The sequence below is a fragment of the Urtica dioica genome, chromosome 10, assembly GCF_054948205.1.
Source record: "Urtica dioica subsp. dioica isolate 48M chromosome 10, U.dioica_male_clone48M_v1_H2, whole genome shotgun sequence".
NCBI classification, from domain to species: Eukaryota; Viridiplantae; Streptophyta; class Magnoliopsida; order Rosales; family Urticaceae; genus Urtica; species Urtica dioica.
In genome coordinates this window covers 7282437-7305424 of record NC_142765.1, presented here as the reverse complement: position 1 = coordinate 7305424, position 22988 = coordinate 7282437, and the positions used below count along the sequence as shown (strand labels likewise).

At 35.4% G+C, this 22988-nt stretch overlaps 5 protein-coding genes across 6 annotated transcripts; all 5 read left to right on the top strand.

Moving 5' to 3' along the window:
- The first annotated feature begins 2680 nt into the window (after positions 1 to 2680).
- Positions 2681 to 6752, top strand: LOC149383344 (26S proteasome regulatory subunit Rpn7). Its single transcript, XM_089629103.1, has 8 exons — positions 2681 to 2965; positions 3054 to 3168; positions 4030 to 4120; positions 4226 to 4371; positions 4463 to 4682; positions 4772 to 4880; positions 5047 to 5215; positions 6157 to 6752. Exons 1-8 carry the CDS (start codon positions 2830 to 2832, stop codon positions 6329 to 6331), a joined length of 1161 nt encoding a protein of 386 aa, XP_089485229.1. The 5' UTR covers positions 2681 to 2829; the 3' UTR covers positions 6332 to 6752.
- Positions 6753 to 7037: 285 nt separating this feature from the next.
- LOC149383343 (Protein kinase superfamily protein) lies at positions 7038 to 11780 on the top strand. 2 transcript variants are annotated; one of them, XR_016301862.1, is made up of 12 exons: positions 7038 to 7587; positions 7699 to 7827; positions 8265 to 8459; positions 8533 to 8580; positions 8656 to 8784; positions 8912 to 9036; positions 9633 to 9743; positions 10090 to 10198; positions 10359 to 10477; positions 10642 to 10752; positions 11188 to 11332; positions 11431 to 11780. XR_016301862.1 is itself a non-coding variant. In XM_089629380.1 (12 exons), the coding sequence occupies exons 1-12, from the start codon at positions 7465 to 7467 to the stop codon at positions 11487 to 11489; spliced, it is 1446 nt and encodes a 481-aa protein (XP_089485506.1). In that variant the 5' UTR covers positions 7043 to 7464; the 3' UTR covers positions 11490 to 11780. The 2 variants fall into 2 exon arrangements, 1 of the variants encoding a protein (XP_089485506.1); XM_089629380.1 differs by having other exon boundaries at positions 7043 to 7587; positions 10599 to 10752.
- A 655-nt stretch (positions 11781 to 12435) lies between these two features.
- LOC149383342 (uncharacterized) lies at positions 12436 to 13873 on the top strand. Its single transcript, XM_089629375.1, has 2 exons — positions 12436 to 12655; positions 13236 to 13873. Exons 1-2 carry the CDS (start codon positions 12553 to 12555, stop codon positions 13679 to 13681), a joined length of 549 nt encoding a protein of 182 aa, XP_089485501.1. The 5' UTR covers positions 12436 to 12552; the 3' UTR covers positions 13682 to 13873.
- An 867-nt stretch (positions 13874 to 14740) lies between these two features.
- LOC149383341 (GDSL esterase/lipase At2g03980-like) lies at positions 14741 to 17278 on the top strand. Its single transcript, XM_089627754.1, has 5 exons — positions 14741 to 14978; positions 15054 to 15187; positions 15301 to 15543; positions 16125 to 16380; positions 16944 to 17278. Exons 1-5 carry the CDS (start codon positions 14741 to 14743, stop codon positions 17150 to 17152), a joined length of 1080 nt encoding a protein of 359 aa, XP_089483880.1. The 3' UTR covers positions 17153 to 17278.
- Positions 17279 to 20252: 2974 nt separating this feature from the next.
- Positions 20253 to 22665, top strand: LOC149383340 (GDSL esterase/lipase At2g03980-like). The gene is made up of 5 exons (XM_089627753.1): positions 20253 to 20460; positions 21106 to 21236; positions 21364 to 21498; positions 22124 to 22352; positions 22457 to 22665. Exons 1-5 carry the CDS (start codon positions 20253 to 20255, stop codon positions 22663 to 22665), a joined length of 912 nt encoding a protein of 303 aa, XP_089483879.1.
- The last annotated feature ends 323 nt before the right edge of the window (positions 22666 to 22988 follow it).

The following is a 22988-nucleotide window of genomic DNA, read 5'->3' as shown; positions in this document are numbered from 1 at the left end:
GAGAACTTCACAAAGTTACTCATGACAGACTCACAACTTAGTACTTCACCAATAGGCCTTGTTCGGAATCACATAGTGAGTCCGAACTTTGACTTTCTCAAATGAGAATACTAAGGTGTGAAATGGCATGTCTCATTTCAGGATTAAGGTAAGCATGATGCAATTCATACATAGTGACTTCGAGACATAAGAGGTTAAATGGTTTGTTCTTATCTTGTCTCTAGAAGTGCACTGGTCAATTCAGTACCTTCGGAAGATACCTAGAAGAACTATAGAGTCCCCAACTCTCAATGCCTCATAACCAGACATCATAGATTCTTCTAACAATCATACTGAGGTCAATAGTCCTTTGACCCTAAGATTGCGAATATATCGTTTTAAGCAAACTACGAAGAGTTTGTTCATGCAAATCTACATTTGTCTCTTCGTAAGTTGTTAAGTTTGTTTATGGACTAAAAGACTAAGGTTTTATCATAAAGCTTCAAACAAAGAAAGAATGAATGAACGTTTCAAATTTATTAATGAATAGATAGGAAATTACAAGCAAGAGTCTTCATGAGACTTTATTACATCAAATGTACAAAATAAAGACTACAACTCTTCTTGTGGGCACCATTGACAACACAAGAATGTATGATCAATTTTAATTTCGGGTGGTCACGATAATATCAATGTAGAAATAAGTAATAAGTTACCTCCACACTTCAAAGATCTCGGATGTAGTCTTTTTTACTCCACGAACAGACCACGCGCATGAGTCATCTGGACAAACAACATGTACATACCGTTTGTTAGAAGTCTTCGTCTTGAACGTAAAATGTTTGGTGATTGCTAACATGCATAAATGTTTCTTCAGAGTTGCTTTGTCGGCATACAATCCTCCTTTGACTAGTCTCAGCAGAGAGTAAATATCCGACACATCAAGGTCAGGATGCATATTTTGGTTATCCGTGGAAGGCGTAGCGCATTGACTCGTCCTCCTCGTTCTAGAGCAAGGCGTACTAAACCGTTTTGGAGTGCCTGAGCGCGGAGGGATCTGCCATGGTGTGCCTGAATGACTCTGATTCGGGTCAGGGATCTCAGGAGAACTAGCCTCCGACTTAGGAGACGACATGTCCGGTTGTGCTAGTTGACCAGTGTTCGGAGTTGAACCAACGCCTGAGTCCGAAACCAACAGCTCTTGCTTCAATGGCTCCATATCTACTACCAAACTAAGTTTGGATCTGTCCGGTTTCTCCTTTCGAAGATGCAAGTAACATTTCAAACTTAGGTCGGAGTCAATACTTACTAGGGGTACCGACCCTTCTGTCTCATAAGAAACACGGAGGACTTGATTTTTAGGTGTGCGATTGAGCGTGGCATACAACAACTGCATAAACTCCTCGTACGTTGCTTTTGCCGATATTAAGATTCCCACTGCGCACCCAGGGCCAACGTCGTATCGTTCATGTTTCACCCATCTACCGTTATGCTTGACGAAGGTATGAATGTCTTTCATAACTGCAAATAGTGGAGATAAAGTCACATTAAATTATTTTCTCATAAAATTTATTATATGCGCAGATATATAGTAAGCTCTTGAATCCATATTATATAAGCAAAATTGACAAAGAGTTATAAAAATTTTATATAAGCAAAAATATAGGATGCAAAATTTAGTTTCGTGACTATATTGTCACTGCAGACTTTAGTTGTCACTGCAGACTTTAGTTTCGTGACTACGGTGTCACTTCATAATTTAGTTTCGTGACTACGTTGTCATTGTAGACTTTAGTTTCGTGACTATGGTGTCACGAAATAATTTAGTTTCGTGACAATATTGTCACGAAATAATTTCGTTTTGTGACTATATTGTCACGACATATCGAGTCATGCTGAAGCTTTCATGACTATGGGTGTCACAAAATAATTTAGTTTCGTGACAATATTGTCACGAAATAATTTCATTTTGTGACTGTATTGTCACGAAATATGGAGTCATGCTAAAGCTTTCGTGACAACGTTGGTCACAAACATTGTAGCGAAATGACTATGTATGAGGGAGCTTACCAGAATAAAGAGCGAAAAGAGTGTCAATGTGGGAGCTTCTGGGCCGCAACGGGCAGAGAGAGACGGCGGCGAAGGTGGGTGGCCTTGGAGAGACGGCGACGAAGGTGGGTGGCCTTGGAAGACGACGGACGGCGCGAACTAAGAGAGAGACGAGAGATGGCCGTCAAGTTAGAGAGAGAGGAGGGACAATGAGACACGACGTGGACGCCGGCTGAGATCCAGACACCCGAACGACAATGAGACACGACGCCAATGGAGGAGATGCGACGGAGACAATGGAGGAGATGAAACGGAGGCAATGGAGGAGATGAAACCGATAATAAATGAAAGAAAAGAAAAGAAAGAAGGAGAGATGAGAGTAGAGTTTAGTTTTTGAGATTCTTTACAAAAAAAATAAATAGAAAATAAATAAAGGTATAATGGTAATTACATAAATAGAAATAAATGAAGAGGTCCTATTGCTGACCTTTAAAAAAAAAGGTCAAAAAAGTCATTTGGACGTTTTTAACTCCTAATTTTGGAAAACTCCCGGTACAACTGGCAAGCCCTCTTAGAAAACGGATTAAAGCCCAGTCCAATACAAAAAGCCCAAACTGCAATTTTTGTTAAACGAATTTTTATTTATTTATAAATTATAATTAAAACTAGAAAGTTTTCGCTGATACTGGCACACACTGAAATCAGGTTTCTCCTTTCTCAAGCAAAGTACCAACCAAACCAAACACAGAACGGAACGATAACTCGGAAACCCTAACCCAGTGCTTTGACCGACGATTCGCCATGGAAGGACAAGACGGAGTTCAACAGCCACACCTTGTGCTCGCTCACAAGCTCTTCCTTCTCTCTCACCCCGATGTTCAGGACATCGAGAAGGTTCAACTCAGAGAAGATGTCTTCTCTCAAGTCAAGGCAGATGGTAGATTGGGAATCGAAAATTCGATCACTTGGTGAATTCGGGTTGATTTTTTCTGAAATTGTTTTTTTTTTCGTCTATGGCTCTGTAGATATGGCTCCGCTATACGAAACCCTAGTCGCTGGTTCGGTGCTTGAGATGGATCAGAGTGTGTTGGACTCGATGCGTGCGAAGATCGATGAGGAGCTCAAGAAGGTCGACGAGAAGTGAGTTATTTTTTCTTTTTGGGTTTCTGGGTTTGGTTTGAATCTCGAAGTTTTCATTTCGGTTAGCTAGAGAACTGAGAAATAAAAACTGAAAAATTCGAAGAATTGGTGGGTTTGGTGGTTTAGATCCTTTGTGAAAATGCAAGATGAGAACTTGGTTACAGCTCAAGCTCTGTCATAGAATCATTGAACGTAAAGGCGATTTAGGATCCGTGAAGAATTAGGTGGGTAATTTTAAACGTGATTAATGTCCGTTTGGCTGGATCTGTAAGTAGTGTACACTGCGACTGTGGATTTTTTTGTGTGAATATTGAAATGTCTTTGTTACCTATTTTAACTTTCAATTTCAGTAAATGTTTCTTGACGTGATGTTTGGTTCTGACCTTGAAATTAGTGCATTTTGGTAATGTATATTATTGTGCATATTTTTGTGAAATTAAATTGAAACAAAAGTGATTGTGAATCGTGATGTCAAACCAAGGTCTTACCAATTTGAACACTTTTATCACAAATGTGCTAATCTTCTTTACAGTCAAGTAGTATTATCGTGGATTGTACAATACTAGAACGGTTTAGTAGTCTATTTTTAAATGGTTTCTGAGTGATGTTTTCTTGTCATTGCTAGTTGCATTTCTATGATTATGTTTGACTTTGCATCATGATGTTGTATGAAATGATCTATGATGAACGGTGTAGTTTACGGAGTTTGATATTCAGTGGCATAAAAAAAAACATGTCGACGTAAATGAATATTGATATAAAATTAACTAGTTTAAAAAATGTCATGCTGTTGGACAGTTGGTTTGCGATTGATGTTCCTTTATGGTCAAATTGATCTTCTCTGGTTGAATCTCTTTATAGGATTGCTGATGCAGAAGAGAATTTAGGAGAAAGTGAAGTTAGAGAAGCTCATCTAGCGAAATCATTACTCTTCATTAGAATTGGTGACAAGGTATAAAATAATCCTTTGTATTTTTTTTAGAAATTCTGGAAAGTACATCACCTTCTGTGTAGACGTGTCTCATAATTCGTCAAATTGTTTTCCCTCTGGACTCAGGAGAAAGCATTGGAACAACTCAAAGTGACAGAAAGTAAAACCGTGGCAGTAGGGCAAAAGATGGATTTAGTGTTCTACACTCTGAACCTTGGATTCTTCTACATGGACTTCGACCTGATTTCTAAGAGCATCGACAAAGCGAAGAAGTAAAGATAGATCTTAATTTGCATGCTTATCTCTTATATCGTTTTTCGAAGTTATATATATATATTTATTTTCTTTGCTCTAATTTTCCAGATTGTTTGAGGAGGGAGGTGATTGGGAAAGGAAGAATCGCCTGAAGGTTTACGAAGGATTATATTTCATGTCCACTAGGAATTTTAAGCAGGCAGCGATGCTGTTCTTGGACTCCATTGCCACATTCACAACGTATGAGCTTTTCCCATACAACACTTTCGTATTCTACACCGTTCTCACTAGCATCATTTCGTTGGACCGAGTATCTCTTAAACAAAAGGTACTTATTTATCCTGCTTTTTTATATATAACTCGGCCGTCTTTTCAGTATTTTGAGTGTTTGGTCGATTTTTTTTTTATAATTTATAGGTGGTAGATGCACCGGAGATACTCACAGTGATTGGAAAAGTCCCCTTCCTTTCAGATTTTCTGAACTCTCTGTACGATTGTAAATACAAGTCATTCTTCACGGCATTTGGTAGGTGGACTAGAAAACATCTTTTTTGCGCTTTCTTCTGATTGTTAGAAATATTGTTGACTTATTTGTTGGTGAACTCAAACCTAAAAGGTTGTTTCTGAAACCAAAGATTCGAGCAGAAATATTAAAATTGTGATTCATATGAATTTTTTTTTTTAATATTCAGCTGGGCTTGCCGAGCATATAAAGCTGGACCGGTACTTGCACCCACACTTCAGGTATTACATGAGGGAGGTGAGAGGCGTAGTGTACTCTCAGTTTCTGGAATCATACAAGAGTGTCACCATCGAGGCTATGGCAAAATCATTTGGTGTCACAGTGGAGTTTATTGATCTGTGAGTTCCTACTTCACTATTTCTCGATTGACTTGCAAGTAAATTTACATTAGGAGCTTAGATCAGATACTGAGGATATTATAAGAGAGATGATTTTTAGCTGCGCAACATCGAAGTGAAAAATAGGGAAATGTTGTGGGTCCCGCCATGCATTTTTAACTACGCTTACGGCGCTGTTCCGCTGCTGTGTATCATTATTCATTGTATTAGTGAGTAGATAATCTGAGTTTTGGTACAGTGGTTAAGCCCTCTGTTTATTTCCAAGAGGTTTCGAGTTTAAGCCTCATTAAACACTGAAGATACCGACCTAGCAATTGCTGGTATTTCCAGTTCCCCTAGATAGTTAGGGGTTAAATATAGAATAGGTATAAACTAGTTAGCTTATAAACAAGAAGGGATTAGCAGATATATCATGAAAAATGTATGAGAGATTGGTGGGAGGAGGAAATTCCCAGTGGAAGAGCACTGACCTCTCATATGTCCGATATCTAATATTCTAATTCTATCTTTTTATATCCATTCACATGAATAGACAAGTTTGTATCAATTTACAAGCGAAACCATGGTTCTCAGGGGGTCTAAAACATGTAACTCACATATTTTTATAGCCTATTTGGCCTCTATGCCCTCTATTTTCGGGTGGTTATCTTTTTTTTTAATCGATTTTCTATTTTCATGCATCTATCGTTTACGTTACTCTGTAAAGGCAAACAAGATCATTTTGAATTGTGTTACCGTCTGTTGCGTCAACAAAATACGAGTTTAAGAAGAAATTTATGTTTGAGAATGACTTTTTAGTCTGAAAATTGCGAAGAGATGCAACGTAAAGGAGGAATGTGCCAATAAAAATAGAGGGCCAAAGTGTCGTTACCGGGATAATCATGTTCTTGTCCACATTTTTTTATCTTTTTGCTTGATCAAGCTGGTCTACGTGATTACAGGGAATTGTCGCGATTCATTGCAGCAGGGAAGCTCCACTGCAAGATCGACAAAGTGGCCGGAGTTTTGGAGACCAACCGTCCCGATGCGAAGAACGCTTTATACCAAGCCACGATCAAGCAAGGAGATTTCCTTCTCAACCGGATCCAGAAGCTTTCTCGCGTTATCGACTTGTAGGGAGATATCGATGTTATGCTCCTCGAACCTTGTCCAAAGATACGACTCGAGTTGTATTTTTTTGCTAAATTTTAAATTTCCATTATCTCGAGTTCTTGGCTGGTACACTGAATTTATTACACTTTTTTTTTTCCTTATCGCAATTTTAGCAATTTCTTGAGCTGTTGGTTGAAGCATGTTTGGTTGATTGAATGCAAACAAGAAAAATCCGAGTCTCAGAAGCATAAATAGGAATTTATCTTTACCCTCACCTTATTGGGTCCACCAGGGCATAGTGTTTTTTTTTTTTTTTTTTTTTTTTTTTTTTTTTTTTGCATCAACATCAGATTAGTGTTTGACTATCCAACTTCACATACATTTTATCCACTTGCTTTGTTATCTTCCTTTATAAGGGTTTAATGCCAAATATCAGTGGTTCAAATTTTCTTTTCTGCTTATCCCATTTGAGTGGTATTTTGGGTCATTTTGCGGTGGTACAACCAGTACTATCACGAACTGAATGTGCAACACTGACTCTAAAAAAGGAATTATTATTATTATTTTTGGGAGAAGGGTAACATATGTGCTATTTACATTCACACCCTTGAGTTTACAAAAATTTAATGAAACGACCCTTTTGTCGGCAAAGCCGTCAGACTCGAACTGCTTGTACTTGAGTCTCCAGTTCCCTTGGCAAGTAGATTCAGTATTTTTATTTTTTTTTGTTTTTAAAGTACACTCGTCATCGTTCATTCATAAAGCTCTTGAGCTTTCACCAAAAAAGAAGAAGAAAGAAAGGACCTGTATGTGAAAATCTGTACATTTTGGCGATTATTTCAAAGAAATTCAAGTATTAACTATTTGAAGGGAAAAAGACGGGTGAGTAATGATGAGATTAGGCCACCTTGATAGCATGCCTTACGTGAAAAAAGAAGCCAATTTCAGTCTGACTCACACAGTTCTTTTAGCAAAAGACTTTAAACACAACACACAGAAACAGAATTATACTTTTCTCTCCTTCAACTCCAAGAAATATCATTGTCAATTGTCATCATCACCGATTCATTATAGCTCTCTCTCTCTATCTCTCTCTGAATAAACGCCTCAAAACCTGCCTGAGATTCTATCTGCGGTGAACGGAGTGAGAGAGAGAGATGTTTTCATTGCCGATTGTGGATGTGAAGGAGTTTCAGGAGAATTTGACGAGGCGTTTCAGGCCATGGCAGCGCTCCTTCCAGTTCTGGACCCGAGCCGCCGATATATACACCGGCTACAAGGTAGTGTATCTATATATATCTATGTATACACATGCAATTTCCGATGCTTTTTTTTATTATTATTTCTCCTCTCTTTTCAATCTGAGAATTAGGTTTTGCTTGTTTGTGTAGGCGTTTCAGGTGAGAATGAGATTCGTGAAAGACGCGAAGAGGCAAGAGGAAATGTGGGAGAGGCAACACGAGGTCGCTGCCGATAAGATTTACGACATGTGCGCTGATCTTGGCGGCTTTTTCCTCAAAGTACTTCCTTCATTATCTAACTATTTATTTATGTTTATTGTTTTTTCCATTGTTAGCCTTCCTGGTTCTACTGCTCCTGAATTTCAGTCCATGAAATTTTTTTTGTTTTTTTTTTTCGTGTGGGCTCTGTTATCCTTTAGCAAATTTCGTATCCTTACAATTCTTAATCACATCAGTTTTTCTAGGCACAATATGTTCCAAATCTTAGGGTTTAGTAAGGTATTGGGGATTTGTTACACTGAAAATGAATTTCTGTGGAGGAAACGGAACGCTGATTCGTTATTATATCAACTTTTTTTTTTTTTTAATTATTTTTAATTATGTCGAGTTTAAGTACAATGAATGCCACAACCAACGGCCCATTTGTGTTGCCGTTCAATTTTTGCGTGTGTTATGCTGAGTATCGATGTGTTTCGGGTGGAGTTTTTCCACTTTAGGTAGCTCAAATTATGGGTAAGCCAGACTTAGCTCCGGCAGCGTGGGTTAGGAGGCTCGTCACGCTCTGCGATCAAGCTCCGGCGACCCCGTTCGAAGCCGTCCAGTACGTGTTCGAGAAGGAATTCGGCTGCGAAATCTCGGATATCTTCGAAAGGTTCGACGAGAACCCCATTGGTTCTGCCTCTATTGCTCAGGTACTTTCTCTCTATAGATCTCTATTCTTTTTTTCTGGTACCGGTGCTGATGATGCCATGATTGTCGAGTTAGGTGCACCGAGCAAGGTTGAAAGGCGAGAAGAGCGATGTCGTTGTCAAGGTAAGGGAATTCAATTGACTGGCTATTTTTTTTTATCGTATTCTTTACTTGATTGGGGTATATATGAATGAATAGGTACAACATCCCGGAGTACAGGATTTGATGATGACAGATATCCATAACTTGCAAGCTTTTGCGTTGTATATGCAAAAGACAGACATCAGATTTGATCTCTACTCAGTCACCAAAGAAATGGAAAAACAGGTTTTGCCTTTGCTCTTTTTTCCTTTCACGTTTAAGTGGATGAATTTGAAATTATTTATTATTTCCTTTGGTCTTCTGTTATTCGTTCCCGAAATTATTTATTATTTGTTTGCTTTTTTAAAAACAGATTGGATACGAATTCGACTTTGTGAGGGAGGCAAATGCGATGGATAAGCTTCGACGTTTTCTTTACGAGAATAACAAAAAGAGTCCTGTTTTGGTGCCACGGCTTATCAATGATATGGTCACTAGGCATGTAATTCCTCTCTCCAATATGACATCGCTTGTTGAGTGTTTGAAAATAAGTGCTAGGATAATGTATGAAGCTATATCTTTATGAAAATTCGCATCATCGAACAATCAATTGATTGGTGTGTGGTCACTTGTAAAAAAATTCAGATGAACTTGTCTTGTATCATATGCTTTATGAAAGACTTACATTATCAAACATTTTCGACGAGTTTTAAATATGTACGGAGACCATGCCAAGTAGTTTTTAAGAAATCTTTTTTCTTGAATTTGGTATGCATAGTTTTTAAGAAATCTTTTTTCTTGAATTAAATCCCCCTTTAAATGATTTTTTGGATATTTATACCTTAGGCTCATCATAACTGCATGCCGTCATTAATTTGTTCTGTTTCCACTTTCAATAATTTCTATGTTGGTCTTGTTTTTGCGCATTTGACTCATCCATTTCAGATATCTTGCAACTTAATGCTCTCTTCTCAGTTATATTTGGTCTCAGTTTAATTTAATTATTTTTGGATTTTTTTTTTTCAGAGCTATGTAAGGCAGCTAAGTAATCACTCTTCGTCTTTTCTAATTTATTTTATCTTAATATATTTTAGGAGGGTTTTAGTGATGGAATATATAGATGGAGTCCCAATCCTAAATCTTGGTGATGAAATAGCAAAGCGAGGGATAAACCCGAGTGGCAAAGTTGCAAACGCAGCAAAGCAGTAAGGCTATGATTTTTTTTTTTTTTTTTTTTTTTTTTTAATTTATATGCTTTTTTTTAGTTTTTTTTTTATTTTTTTTTTACTTTCCATATGACGTTTTTGTTTGCATGTTCCCATATAGTTCTCTGCATTGTCTATTCAATAACTAATGAGTTCATTATCCCTTCGCTAATAACACAATATTCTACATCAGCCCGTACCAATAGAGTTTGTATAAAGGGAAAAAAATTTAACCTGTTGAGAAAAAGAACCTACTTTTTCTGAGCATTTTTTTTATGAGCTTGTGGAATAAAAAAGGCTTTCACTTTATTTATTTACCTAAAGCGATTTCCCTTGGAAACTGCAGGAAAATTCTCCAGAGTTTAACTCTAGCTTATGGACAAATGATTTTGAAAAACGGCTTCTTTCACGCCGATCCTCATCCTGGAAATATCTTGATTTGTAAAGGTTCAGAGGCAAGTGAAAAAACCGACATATATGTTTCGCTTTGCACTGACATTCTCAATTTTTATAATCTTAACTTCATAATATTCAGGGATCGCTTTGGTTAAAATCCAAGTAAAAAGGTTATTTATTTATTTATTTATTATTTTTGGCTTAAATTTATGTATTCAGGTTGCTTTGCTAGACTATGGGCAAGTGAAGGATCTTCCAGAGGCATTGAGGCTCGGGTACGCTAATCTCGTTCTTGCCATTGCAGACGGCGACATTGTAAAAGCATCAGAGAGTTACAGGTACAAAAGTTTAATTTCAAACATTTATAGGAAAACTAATGAAAAAATAGCTATCTTTTTATAGTTATTTGTATGTTTATTTTTATTTTTGGTTAATATCGGTTTTGATTTAACTTACAAGAGAGCTCGGTATAGACACGCTAAGCTACTGTGCAAATGAACAGCAAGAACTGTTTCGATTGGCCCAAACGATGTTCGACACTAAATTACCGCCTGGAGTCACGATGCTCCAACCTTTCTCCGACGATTCTTCTATTAAAAAAATCGGTGTTCAGGTACATGTTAAACTCGGAAGGGTAGATTAATAATAATTTTTTTTTTGTGTTCAATAAGTGTGTATTAGTATAAATAAGTCATCAGGGTTATGAGAAGAGTTATTGGTTAATTAATTTTATTTGCTTTACACGTAGAATAGTATAGTCCGAGAGATTTGTTCACCTCTTTATCAATAATATTACTAACCAGGTCTTTCTTTTTCAAAATCGTAATACCCAATAATTACAAAGGGAGTTTGGTTTGGTTTGGTTGTTGTGGAAGTAAAAAAAAGACGTTTTTTAGTTAAATGATCGGTTAAGGAGTTTTTTAAGAGTAGAACAAAAACTTGATTTGGACGTGAGCTTTGACCGTTTTGGATGATATATCAAGAGTAGTGAAATAGATTATTAAATTGCATGTCAAATATATATATTTTATCTCGGTTGTGATTCTAGGCTTTTCCGGAGGAATTATTTTCGGTCCTTCGAACCGTTCATCTATTGAGAGGACTGAGTGTTGGAATGGGACTCAACTTCTCGTGCGCGGAACAATGGAGACCACTTGCCGAAGAAGCTCTATATCGAGCTGGGAGATTAAACGGTGACACTTCCAATCCTTCCATAATTTTTTTTATAATCATAAAATTCTCTCTTCATTACAGCTTTTGATTTAACATGCCAATTTTGTAAACATTTCAGGCAACGATTTGAAGCACAGAGACCGAAGTTGGCTAAAAAGAATATTTTGGAGAAACTAATTTGCATAATCACAAGTAATAGGCTTGGATTAAGCACAATTTTTGTAGTTTGTTGATGGATATTACTAAATATCGAGTCTTTATTTATTATTTTATAACCCTAGAAAGGGGAGTTCTCCACAAATTCACAAATGTACTAGGGAAGGAAAATACAGTTAGCTTAGTTGCTATGCATTTCATTCTATTCCTATAACGTGAAATCCGAGAAGGGCTTGTTTAAGTCTTGTGTAAAGGGTTTTGGTGTAATAAATATTTTCATTTGTTTATATATCCTCGAAACGTTCTATAAAATTATTTAATTTTATATTTGTGATATTAATGAACACTTATACCCAAAATGATAAAAATTTATCTATTTGGTTCAACTTATGAGTAAAATTATGACGTAGTAGATATTTCATTGTCTAACAGCTTAATGAACACAAAGTGAACTGTGTGTTAAGCTGAATAACTACTTAATTTAGGCTAAATCAATTGTTAAAATAATGATAGCGCTACTAATACTCTGATTTCAGAAAGGTACCAGCTACATACAAGTATTTCATAGTTATTTGCACTTCATTGGACTCAATTTTTAAACCTTCTTAATTTATAAATTAATTACTCAAATAACAATTAACTGTTCTTAATTTATAAATAAGTATTTTTTTAGTATTTTTCGTGTTCTTTATAATTTTATTTAAGTTTTATTTTCCTGTTGGAAGTTTTTTTTCATCTCGGTTTCATTAATAACAAGGACAAAATCATGCGACAATTAAAATAAGCTATTCACGGAAGGTTTGAAAATATGAGGAATTTTTGGAATTATAGAAGGGTATTTGGGTAACTCTCCTACCACTGAAAGAGAGAAATGACCCAATTCAGAGACCGGTCTGAATTAAGATAAGCCCAATCGATAAAAGCCAAGCCCAAAGTTAATGAAAATAATAAAATCGATAGAGGTGTGTTTGGAACTTTGGAACGAGAGCGCTCTTTTTTGTATGTTCTTCGCGCCATCGGAATAAAGAGAGAGAAAAGTCAAATCGAGAGAGAGAGAGAGAGAGAGAGAGACAGAGACAGAGACATGTTTGGAAATATCAGGTGTTCTTCGTCTTCTTCGTTGGAGAGCTTAGAGAATCAAAGATTTTCTTCTAAGCTTCTGAAGGAAGATTCTCTCTCCATCTATGGTTACTTCTCTAACCTTTTCTATCGCTTATTTCATTTTTGAGAAATTTGTTGCGTTTGATAATTTGATTGTAATTTCTAGATTGATCGAACAGAGGAAGTTATACTATCCTAGTTATCGAGATTCATTGATAAGGAAACTTACCAAGAAAATTCAATTAAATTTTATTTGGGTCTGTGTTTGTTCACTGTTTCTGAATATTAGGTATTTAACAGTTTAATTCCATGAAGTATAATACCATTCAAAAGAGTTTTATTCTTAAGTGAAACACGATCTTGGTAAATTCAGGTCTTTACTTAAAAGAGTTTGAACTAGAAAAGCTAAAAATGAATCACCTTTTTTTTTCCATTATTAATTTCATTTTCAATAGGTTATGCCAATTTTTTGGTATGCAATTTTACCAGATCTCGTTAGATGCTGTACGTTGAAATTCATGTCATAAAAAAATGAAACTAATGTTTTTTTTTAATCTTGTCACTGTGTTTGATTAGTGGAAATCTGAATCTTTGGACCAAACATTACGCTCAAAGGGTATTTGATGTAATTCTAAGCCATAATTTTCCCATTCTCATTTGCTGCAGAAGTGACACTCGTGAAGCTTAAACTCGGCTCTCAACGCTCCAAGGACCTCGAATTCACTGACCATGATAGCTCTGTTCCTTCGTTGACCATAGTTGACCACTCTATGAAGACCCAGACGAGCTGTTCTTGTGTCACTACTCGGGAGAATAGCCCGGATTTCGCAACCCCTCTTAAACAGGAGGTTATGTCGATGGATACAGATTTTGATTCACCCTCGAAACACCCGAGTCGCTGCGAGAGAGATCAAAGGCCCGGTTCGATTGCTTACATGTTTTCAAAGTTCAAGAGTGCCCATCAACAAGCTGGCGATAGCTCATCTTATTCGAGGAGCGATTCGATGGAGACCGGGTTTTCTTCTACTTCTTCACCGTCGTTCATCAGTGCTTCTCCGAGCTTCGAGAATCACAGATCGGAGCAAGCTATCGGGTCTCTTGCCGATTCATAATGGTACCATTAATAAAATTATCAATCCTACCTTTGTACTTTGAAGTCGATCATAATAATCCCTTTTGTGTGTATTGTAAATTAAATTAATGTTTTATTCATTGTTAAAAATGTATCCTTAGAATGAAACAATATTCTAGTTGATTTTTCTGCGTGTTAATTGACCAATAAATTACATGTATTAGGACATTTACACTGCTAAACAAAAGCCTTTTAATGGCATTTGAAAAAAATGGCTAGAAAAAATTTGACGAAATACAGAAGAGCATATGGTAATTGAACAATAAACTCAAAGCTAAGGGAAGGACTGTGATTGATTTTAAATGCATTGTATGAATGAAAATATATGGATGTAAAGGGTATTTTATTCCTCGACTCTCCAAATGTTAAAATTTGGTACTTTTGTAGTCATACTTTATAAGAGTTTGAACAAGGTTAGGATTGTGTATGAGCTACTCTTACATGTCACTCCTATTTTCTAAGACTATTAGAATGAAAGAAAAAAAAAAAATTAAGGGCTTAGTTTATTAGTTTTTGCTATTTTAACAACACCATTGTTATTATCAATAAGATATTACTTGTGCACTTCAGTATGATACAACAATTTTGCTGGATCGTATGCATAACCCGGTAATTTAAATTAGATGAAGAAAGAAAAAACACTCTCACTGGCAATGGCAACAAAAATGAGTTCTAAGCTAGCAAGAAACAGCAAACTTGTAAGTTCTAAGTTGTAAACTACAATTTATTACTATATTTATCTTGCTAACCGAGTAACTAAAATAAAACTGATTGGATTGGCAAATTTAGCAAGTGTTTTAGCAGCCATTATTAACACCTACAAAAAAGTGTCACATGAGGCCTACTAAGAGCAGTTTATTAGCATCAATATCTCTTTCTGTCCCAATACTATTATTACCATTTTAAACTACATTCTGTTCTTGCCAATTTCGGAAACTCTATCAACTAAAATAAAAACCCCCACAAGGCTTAATCAGAAATCCAACATTGGAAATTGGCTTCAAGAAGAACCCATAAAAGAAGAGAGAAGGAACTAAACATGGCTAAGCCGTCTTCTTTGATTGCTTTCGGCTCAGCCATCTTCTCTTTCCTTTGGATATGTGAAGCGCAAAAGCTAGCTCCGGCTTTGTATGTGTTCGGAGACTCGGCAGTCGATCCCGGAAATAACAATAATATCGTCAAATATGCGGTATCAAACTTTCCACCTTATGGTGTGGATTTTCCTACTGGGCCCACCGGAAGACCCACTAACGGCTATAATTATGCTGACTACTTCGGTAAGTTACAATCATTTTTTTTTTTCTAATTTCAAAAGTGCTTAAAAAAAATTCGTGACATCGTCGCAATTTCAGCTACATGGCTTGGATTAAAACTCGCACCGGGTATTAGACTCGTCGACACGAAAGATTACAATGCAATCAGCGACGGAATCAACTTTGCATCTTCTGCCGCGGGTGTTCTTCCCGAAACTGCCGTTGACATCTTTGTAAGAAAAATTAGACATTATAATTTTCCACAATTTTTTTATCTCTTTTTTTTTTTTTTTTTTTTTTTCCAACTATTATTTCACATACTAAATAAAAAAAAATTGTCTTGAAGCGAGGGATTATGACCTTGGAGGAGCAAGTTAATAATTTCAAAAGAGTCGTCCAAGAGTCATTGCCGCCGAATTTCCCCGTCCCGAACTCTCTTCCCATCCACTTGTCGAAATCCATTTTCCTCATCGTAATTGGAACCAATGACTATGGCTTCACATACTTGAACAAGATTAATAGTACTAACCCGATCTTGTACTTGAACTCCGCCGCTCAGCTTCTCCAAAAACTCGGAGACCGTTTAACGGTAAGGAGCTCTTTTTTGGCATCACTAAAATATTTTCACTAATTTATTCAAGAAATGGGCCTTAAAAATATATTTTATATATTAATATCAGTTTCTCGGTATTATTCTATTTTTTTATTTATATATATTGATCATTTTATCGCTAAAAAATTACAAGCTGGTTAGAAAAATTAAAAACTTGATTAAAAATTTAAAACGATATGAATTCTTGGAGACGAATTACTGTTTGATTTGATATCTAGATAATTGCATCGTAGTTCTCAAAATGTTTTTCTGTAGGAGGACTTAGATGCGGTTAAATAAATAAACAATTTGTATAATAATAAATAAACAAAAGAATAATATAGTAAAATAATTGTTTTAGAATTAATATTTATATCAATTGTCATTGTTTAACAATTTATAGTGAGCTAGTCACTTGTAACTAACTTTCCTAGCTTAAATTCGACTAATTGGCTAATTCTGAATTTTCGTCTATTTCACAAAATCTTAAACTTTCATTCGGATAGGTTTTGAAAGTGTATAATTAATCAAATTATGCTGGTTTTTTTTTCTTCTTCTTATTTCTTACTTTCTTTTAGGATTTGTACAAGTTGGGAGCCAGAAAATTCGTGGTATTTGAGATCGGGGCTCTAGGGTGTCAGCCGAGATACATGAAAAAGTTCAAGCCAGGCCGCTCGGGTTGTGTTGATTTTATTAACATTGTCGTTGTGGAGTTCAACAAAATGCTTCCCGCGAAGCTCCTACAACTCGGGGTAACACTCCCCGGCTCCAAATTCACCATTGCAAAGCTCTTCGAACACACTCTCAAAATTGTCCAAAGACCCACGGCTTACGGTGCGTATTATTACTTACATACACACATACATACATAACATCAAGAGAAGGCTCACATTTCACAAACGTTTTATAAAATAGCTGAAATATTGCAATTTTATTTTGAGCGTGTCTTCAAACAATACAAAATAGTCATTTGAAACTAATTGATAAACATAATAGCTAAATTTTCAAGTTTTCAGGAAAATAATCAAAATTACGTTATCAGTTTCAAAAACAAACTATTGAAACCCGATATTTTCAAATTTTGGCTATTTTCATATTTTTAGACAAACCTTAGTTATTTTGTAAATTTGTTACTTTCAATCGACTATTTAGCTAAAAAAAACACCCTTTAAACAATTGTCCAACATAATGCAATAAAAAATAAATCCAAATAGCAATATATTAAATTTAGTCCTTAACTCAAAGCCTTAGATATGAAATATTTTGCAAAAAATATATTTAATTGTAGTGTGTGTATATATATATATATATATATATATATATATATATATAATGAAAATAAAAACATGTTATTAATAATAAGGATGTAAACAATTTTAATTGTAAAATTATTGCAGGGTTTAAAGATGCTAAGAATCCATGCTGTCCGGTCTCAGTGTACGGGCCATGCGAAACGAACAAGCCGGCTTGCCTGGACCGAGACGCGCACGTCTACTTCGACTCATTTCACTTGACTCAAGCCTCATATAAGCTTCTTTCCCAGACTTGCTTCCATGGCTTTGGCTCTTGCGTACCATTCAACATCAAACAGCTTGCAATGCTCTAACTCATAAAGACAATTATCAATGTACAATAAAATTTGTATTATTTGTTTAGATTCATCGCAATAAAAAAAAAGTCCATTTACCATGCATGATATTAGTATGCTTGAGGGAAAATTTTGAGTTTTATAATTTTTATAATTTTTTTTTATATATATTTTGCAATACGGAAAATCTACCGTACAAAAATAAAAGAAGAAGAAGATGATAAATTAAAGTCCACCAAAGTTCTAGAAATTACAGCAAGACAATTAATAATAAAATCGGATATAGCATATTAAGTTTTAGAATAAATCCTATTTTTACCTCATGTACTCGTATCTCGATTACATTTCACCCCCTCTACTAAAAAATATTGCATTGAGAATCTCTAAACTAATGGCGTTATTATACGTTGCCACTTCTGTCTAATTTTGGACGTTAAATGTCACATTTTTTGTCACACGTGAGATTTAAAATATGTGCAATTATCAATATACCCTCGTTTTATTATTTTCATAATAATAAATTAAAAAAAAAAACTCTTCTTTCTCTTCTCTTCTTCTCTTTCTCCTTCTCCGAGGCATGTCCCCTCCATTTCTTCTTCTTTTTCTTCTCTCCTGAACTAACCCTCCCACCAAAGCATTGATGGCCTTATTGCTCGCCTCTCCAGAGCTTCCCATTTGAAAACACAAAGAAAGCCCCAAATCGCAACACCAATAGCAATCCGAGCTCTGTTCTTATTCACCGAAGAAACTAGATCTGCGTCGCTGGCGATTGTTGTTACTTCTCCGGAGAAAGTACTTCTGAGCGTGACTCGCCACCTTAGTCGGCGTCCGAAGATATTACAATTCCATCTCACGGAATCAAATAGAACCAGAGCCCAACAGAATCACAATTAAGAAATCAATTCGATGAAACTAAAGCCCCGATTCCAAAATTCAAACTATCATATAAACACACAGATATTTGGACCAAACAAACAATTTCGGAAACTGATATTCCTTTCTCACAATTTCCACAAATTCGAACAAAATTCAAACTCAAGTAAATGCAGTAAATCGCAGAATCAACATAGAAGTAAAATCCCCAAACTTGAAATAAGAAAACCCTAATTTTCGAAGGAAAAACAGGGATTTCCATGGGTTTTTACCTAGCTGTGTGAATCACCGAAGATATCAGGCGAAAATCACTTCCCTCCGTCCTGGATTCACGGCGAAGCTTTGATGAACAATCAAAATCGAACTGTCACGCCCCGGGGAAGAAACATAGGAAAAAGAAAAAAAAAACGCAGAAGAGAATGAAGTAAGAACCACGACTGAAGAAAAAAAAAGAAGAAGATGAGTGAGAGGGAAAGAAGAAGAGAGCGACGGAGAGAGTGAGCAGGAGAGATAGCGTGGGTGAGGGGTGAGCGAAATCAAGAAGAAGAAAGAGAGAACTGGCGATAAAAGGAGGGAGGCCGAGAATTCACGCCGGAGAAGAAGAGAAACGCTGGAAATCGCGTGAAGTGAATGGGTTTGCTTCCTTCTCCGACCCCTCTTCTTCTTCGTCCTCATTTTTTTTTCCTATGTTGTGACACGAACTGATATAATAACAATTTGATAAACAATTTTAAATATTAAAAGTATTTAGAATAACCCAAAATAATATTATACTCTTTAAAATCATGTCACGTCATCAAAACGTGATAACTTAACGTCCAAATACTGACGGAAGTGTGGCCTTGTAACACGTATCTGAGTTTTGATTTGAGTTTTGCAACATTTTCGAGTACAGGGGGCAAAATGTAATGAAGGTACGAGTCCAGGGGGGTAAAAATGAGATTTATAGTAAGTTTTAAAATGTTATTGGGCGATATTTTGACAATGGTTCTGCTATTTTACGAAAAATGGTAGAGATCCATGAGAACGGGAATAGTTTTTTTTTTCTTTTTCTTTTTTTAATGAATACACGTTGACATAAATCGTATTAACAGTTTGTTCAAGCATCACTACACGCAAAGCACGTTGTGCCGGGCCGGAGAGATTCACGGCACAACATAGTTTCTCCATCTAATCACATCCAGGGTCCATATTACTCGAAGAATACACTATAATGCTATAAACATGGAGATATTAGCAGTTAACTTATTTATGTGAATTAATTTGGCTAGTAACATAGAAGCAAGGCACTGATGATTGACTCAGGGATATAGTCGTTCGTAGTCAGTCTGGCACGTGATAACTGTTTGAATTTCCTTTTAGCAATTAATCAACTGTCATTATTTATTGAATTGGTTAACTTTATAAAATTATTAAATAAGTAATGATAGTTTAAGCAACAATATTGAAGGGTTTAGTTCAAAAAATAACGAAATCATGATAGACCCTATGATCGAATTTGATAAAACAATACAACATAGTGGTTACTTGGCAATTGAAAAATTACCGCTTGATTTTAACGAAATTGTTATCTTTCTGTTTACTACAAAAATATATCATTTTAATTTTTATCCATTATTGATGTTATGATTTAATGCAAAATAATACGAGATTATGGTAGTTGTTAATTCTGAATTCCAAAACTGCCTTACTTACAAGAGATACGTAAAATAATTAAAAATAACATTTTAAAAATAAACTTGAATAAAAAAAAAATATTCTCTTGCATTCTCTCTTAAAAATAATGCAATATTCAATGATCTAGTCATTATATAATGTTTATTTTCAACCAAATCGGGCATCATATCCTGTACGTCGTGTCCGTTATTTTTGGATTTTTTTGTTTCTTTCGTGTAACACTCTAGTACCATAATAATAATAAATAAACAGCGATAATAATAACAACTAAGAGTATTACTGTAACTCTCCGGAAGCGAAAAAGAAGAAAATGAATGTTACTTCTGTGTCTGTTGGTACCTAAAAGAACAACTGGCCACTAGATACGTGATAGGCAATAACTGAAACAGACTATATAGAAACTAATTACTTAAAACAAATAATTAAATTTAGCAATTAAAGGGTATATTCTTTCTGGCTCACCACTGGTATAAAAAGACCAAAAGCTTGTCTTATTAGCCATTCAGAAAAAGAAAAGAAAATGGCTACGAAACACTCAATTTTTGGGTGCACATTGTTAATGATGATTATGGTGATTAGGGTTTCAGAGGCTCAAAAAAAAATTCATAGACAAGCCTCGGGTTTATATGTGTTCGGAGATTCCGCTGTTGATGTTGGAAACAACGATCCATTCAACACATATATCAAATCAGACTTTCCACCTTATGGCGTAGATTTCCCAGCAGGAACAAATAATGGCAGACCAACCAATGGCTTCAATATGGCTGATTTCTATGGTAACACAATTTCAATATATACCCAACACCAGAGTTACTTTATAATTACTTTTACTATATGATAAAATAAATTTAAAAAATAAATTGTATTTTGTTATCTCTCTCGTCCACATTATAAATTGATAACTTTTTTTGTTAAAAAAATTACTATATGGTGGATTATTATTTTTGCTATGATATTATTTTTATATGTTAAAAAATGAATGTGTATTGGTACCATGGAAGAGCATGCGTCGTACTAATAAGGAATGATACATTGAGTATTAATAGAAACTGTATATAAAGTTGCTGATTTTATAACTGGCTTACTTCGTCTGATTTTTCTTGATATTAAATTTGAAGATATCATAAATAAATAAAGAAATTGTGTTTTATTATCAATCGATTTTTAAAGGACTAGTATGTACTATTCGTTAAATTTGTCCACTATGATCGCAATATGAATTTTTTTTTTTTTTTTTTTTTTTTTTAAATTAAACGTGCACCGATACCATGCAAGACCATGACGGTGCTCCAATTTAAGTGCGGCATAAGTTGCCCGGCAACCCCTTTTTGAATCTCATGTCATGAGTTTTTTATTTTTTTTATTTTAATTTCCAATATCGAGTTTGTTTATGTAATTTTTGTGATGAAAACGGCGTGTAGCTCAATGGCTTGGACTGAATCTCCCACCGGCAGTGAGGCTCGTCAATAAGAACTCGACAAATCTTTTCCACGGCTTGAACTTCGCGTCTTCAGGGGCTGGAGTTTTTCCCAAAGTCGGGAGTAACATGTTTGTAAGTTAAAAATATTATCTTGACTCTTCAATTTCAATTTCCAATAATTTTCGTAGTAAAATTATTGCGTCGACTTGTCGGGTTTCTACGCACGTAATAATATTACGTAATACGTGAATGCGTGCAGAAGCAAATTCTTAGCTTGGGACAACAAGTTGACATGTTTGAGAAATTCAAAAGGACAATGTTGCCGAAGCGTTATCGAACTCAAGCGACCCTCAATGTGCACATTTCGAAGTCTATTTTTCTCGTCGTTATCGGGGTTAACGATATAAACACTATTATTTCAATTAAAAACAGCACCAATCCACGCGCTTACGTAAAAAATATTGATGACATCATATGGAGACTTGGAGGCCGGTTAAGGGTGAGTGAATATTATATGCTCATGAATTACTTGGTGTGCATAAGATTGAAAAATCGTAAAAGCGATATAGTCGTTTTTCATAAACCAAGCGCCCAATTTATATACATATAAAATTAAAACAAAATTCTACCCGTGTCCTGTTTTTTATTGTTAATTTTTGTACATGGTCTCTCAATGGTCATATATTGAAATTTTGGTTTAAAAAACCGGACTGGACCAAGTCGCAAAACTCTATATTTAATTTCATTTTCTTTTCTTCGCAAAACTCTAGCCTTCAATCAATTAAATTTTTTTAGCTACAGTTTCTAGTCGAAATTAGTTCGAAATCAGAATCGAACCATATACCAAAGTAAAACAATTGGTCCGATTTCCTTTATTTTGTTTTCTTTTCCGGTCCAGACCATTTTCAAACAGTTTGGTCTGGATCGGAGCTAAATTGGAACCTGATACACTCATAGCATATCATATATAGTCAAATTACATGAATAACATTCATTACATATGATGTTTATCTATGCAGTACTTATACAAATTGGGAGCCCGAAAATTCGTCGTCCACGATGTCAAAGCACTAGGTTGTATTCCGTTTAACGTCGCACATTACAAACCGAGGAATTCAAAATGCGTGGATTACATTAACACCATCGTTCGCATATACAATGAAAAGCTCGCATTGAAGCTTAGAGAGCTTCAGGGCACACTCGGAGGCTCGACTTTCGTCCTCGGAAAATATTACGATTTTACTTTCCGTTTGGTGCAAAACCCTAGTCTTTATGGTGCGCAAATACACAAATGCAATTATACACATGTATGAATATATAATTACTTAACTAATTAATGTTTTTTTTTGCAGGCATAAGAGACGCGACGAACCCATGTTGTACCGTTTTACGCTTCGGTGTATGCGAGCCGATGAAACCACCTTGTCCGGACCGAAACTCTCACGCCTTCTTTGATTCGTTTCACCCGACCCAAGTGACTTACAAGGCTTTTTCATCACAATGCTTCGCTGGTTCAGGCTCGTGCATACCCATGAACATAAGGAAACTAGCCTCACTGTAGAGACAAATAATTTATCTCTAAATATATGACATGTAATTTAAATGCAATATTAATTTGCTAAGATGCTTGTTTGGTTCATTCGAGCTCACCCGTTGAGCTAACGAAATTTGTTTATCTTAGAAAAGCCAATATTGGGTCTAACAAGGTCATTTCCAACTACAAAACTCTATTATACAATTTCTCTAATTTCAAAATACAGGTTCTGTAAAATCAAAAGTATTTTATGTTCAACCTAAAATACGATTTTGAACACCAAGAAAACATATTACTCGTTTATGTAATTGAACTCCCACATCTTTTCGGTTTACGCAACGAAGGATTGT

Excerpts from the sequence above, each read along its gene's own strand:
- LOC149383344 (XM_089629103.1), top strand. The coding sequence starts at position 2,830 with ATGGAAGGACAAGACGGAGTTCAACAGCCACACCTTGTGCTCGCTCAC. Across the intron at positions 4,881-5,046 it reads GTCATTCTTCACGGCATTTG|CTGGGCTTGCCGAGCATATA; the intron begins GTAGGTGGACTA and ends TTTAATATTCAG. Across the intron at positions 5,216-6,156 it reads ACAGTGGAGTTTATTGATCT|GGAATTGTCGCGATTCATTG; the intron begins GTGAGTTCCTAC and ends ACGTGATTACAG.
- LOC149383343 (XM_089629380.1), top strand. The coding sequence starts at position 7,465 with ATGTTTTCATTGCCGATTGTGGATGTGAAGGAGTTTCAGGAGAATTTG. Across the intron at positions 9,744-10,089 it reads GTTGCAAACGCAGCAAAGCA|GAAAATTCTCCAGAGTTTAA; the intron begins GTAAGGCTATGA and ends TGGAAACTGCAG. Across the intron at positions 11,333-11,430 it reads TCGAGCTGGGAGATTAAACG|GCAACGATTTGAAGCACAGA; the intron begins GTGACACTTCCA and ends TAAACATTTCAG.
- LOC149383342 (XM_089629375.1), top strand. The coding sequence starts at position 12,553 with ATGTTTGGAAATATCAGGTGTTCTTCGTCTTCTTCGTTGGAGAGCTTA. Across the intron at positions 12,656-13,235 it reads AGATTCTCTCTCCATCTATG|AAGTGACACTCGTGAAGCTT; the intron begins GTTACTTCTCTA and ends CATTTGCTGCAG.
- LOC149383341 (XM_089627754.1), top strand. The coding sequence starts at position 14,741 with ATGGCTAAGCCGTCTTCTTTGATTGCTTTCGGCTCAGCCATCTTCTCT. Across the intron at positions 14,979-15,053 it reads TAATTATGCTGACTACTTCG|CTACATGGCTTGGATTAAAA; the intron begins GTAAGTTACAAT and ends TCGCAATTTCAG. Across the intron at positions 15,544-16,124 it reads AACTCGGAGACCGTTTAACG|GATTTGTACAAGTTGGGAGC; the intron begins GTAAGGAGCTCT and ends ACTTTCTTTTAG.
- LOC149383340 (XM_089627753.1), top strand. The coding sequence starts at position 20,253 with ATGGTGATTAGGGTTTCAGAGGCTCAAAAAAAAATTCATAGACAAGCC. Across the intron at positions 20,461-21,105 it reads CAATATGGCTGATTTCTATG|CTCAATGGCTTGGACTGAAT; the intron begins GTAACACAATTT and ends AACGGCGTGTAG. Across the intron at positions 21,237-21,363 it reads AAGTCGGGAGTAACATGTTT|AAGCAAATTCTTAGCTTGGG; the intron begins GTAAGTTAAAAA and ends GAATGCGTGCAG.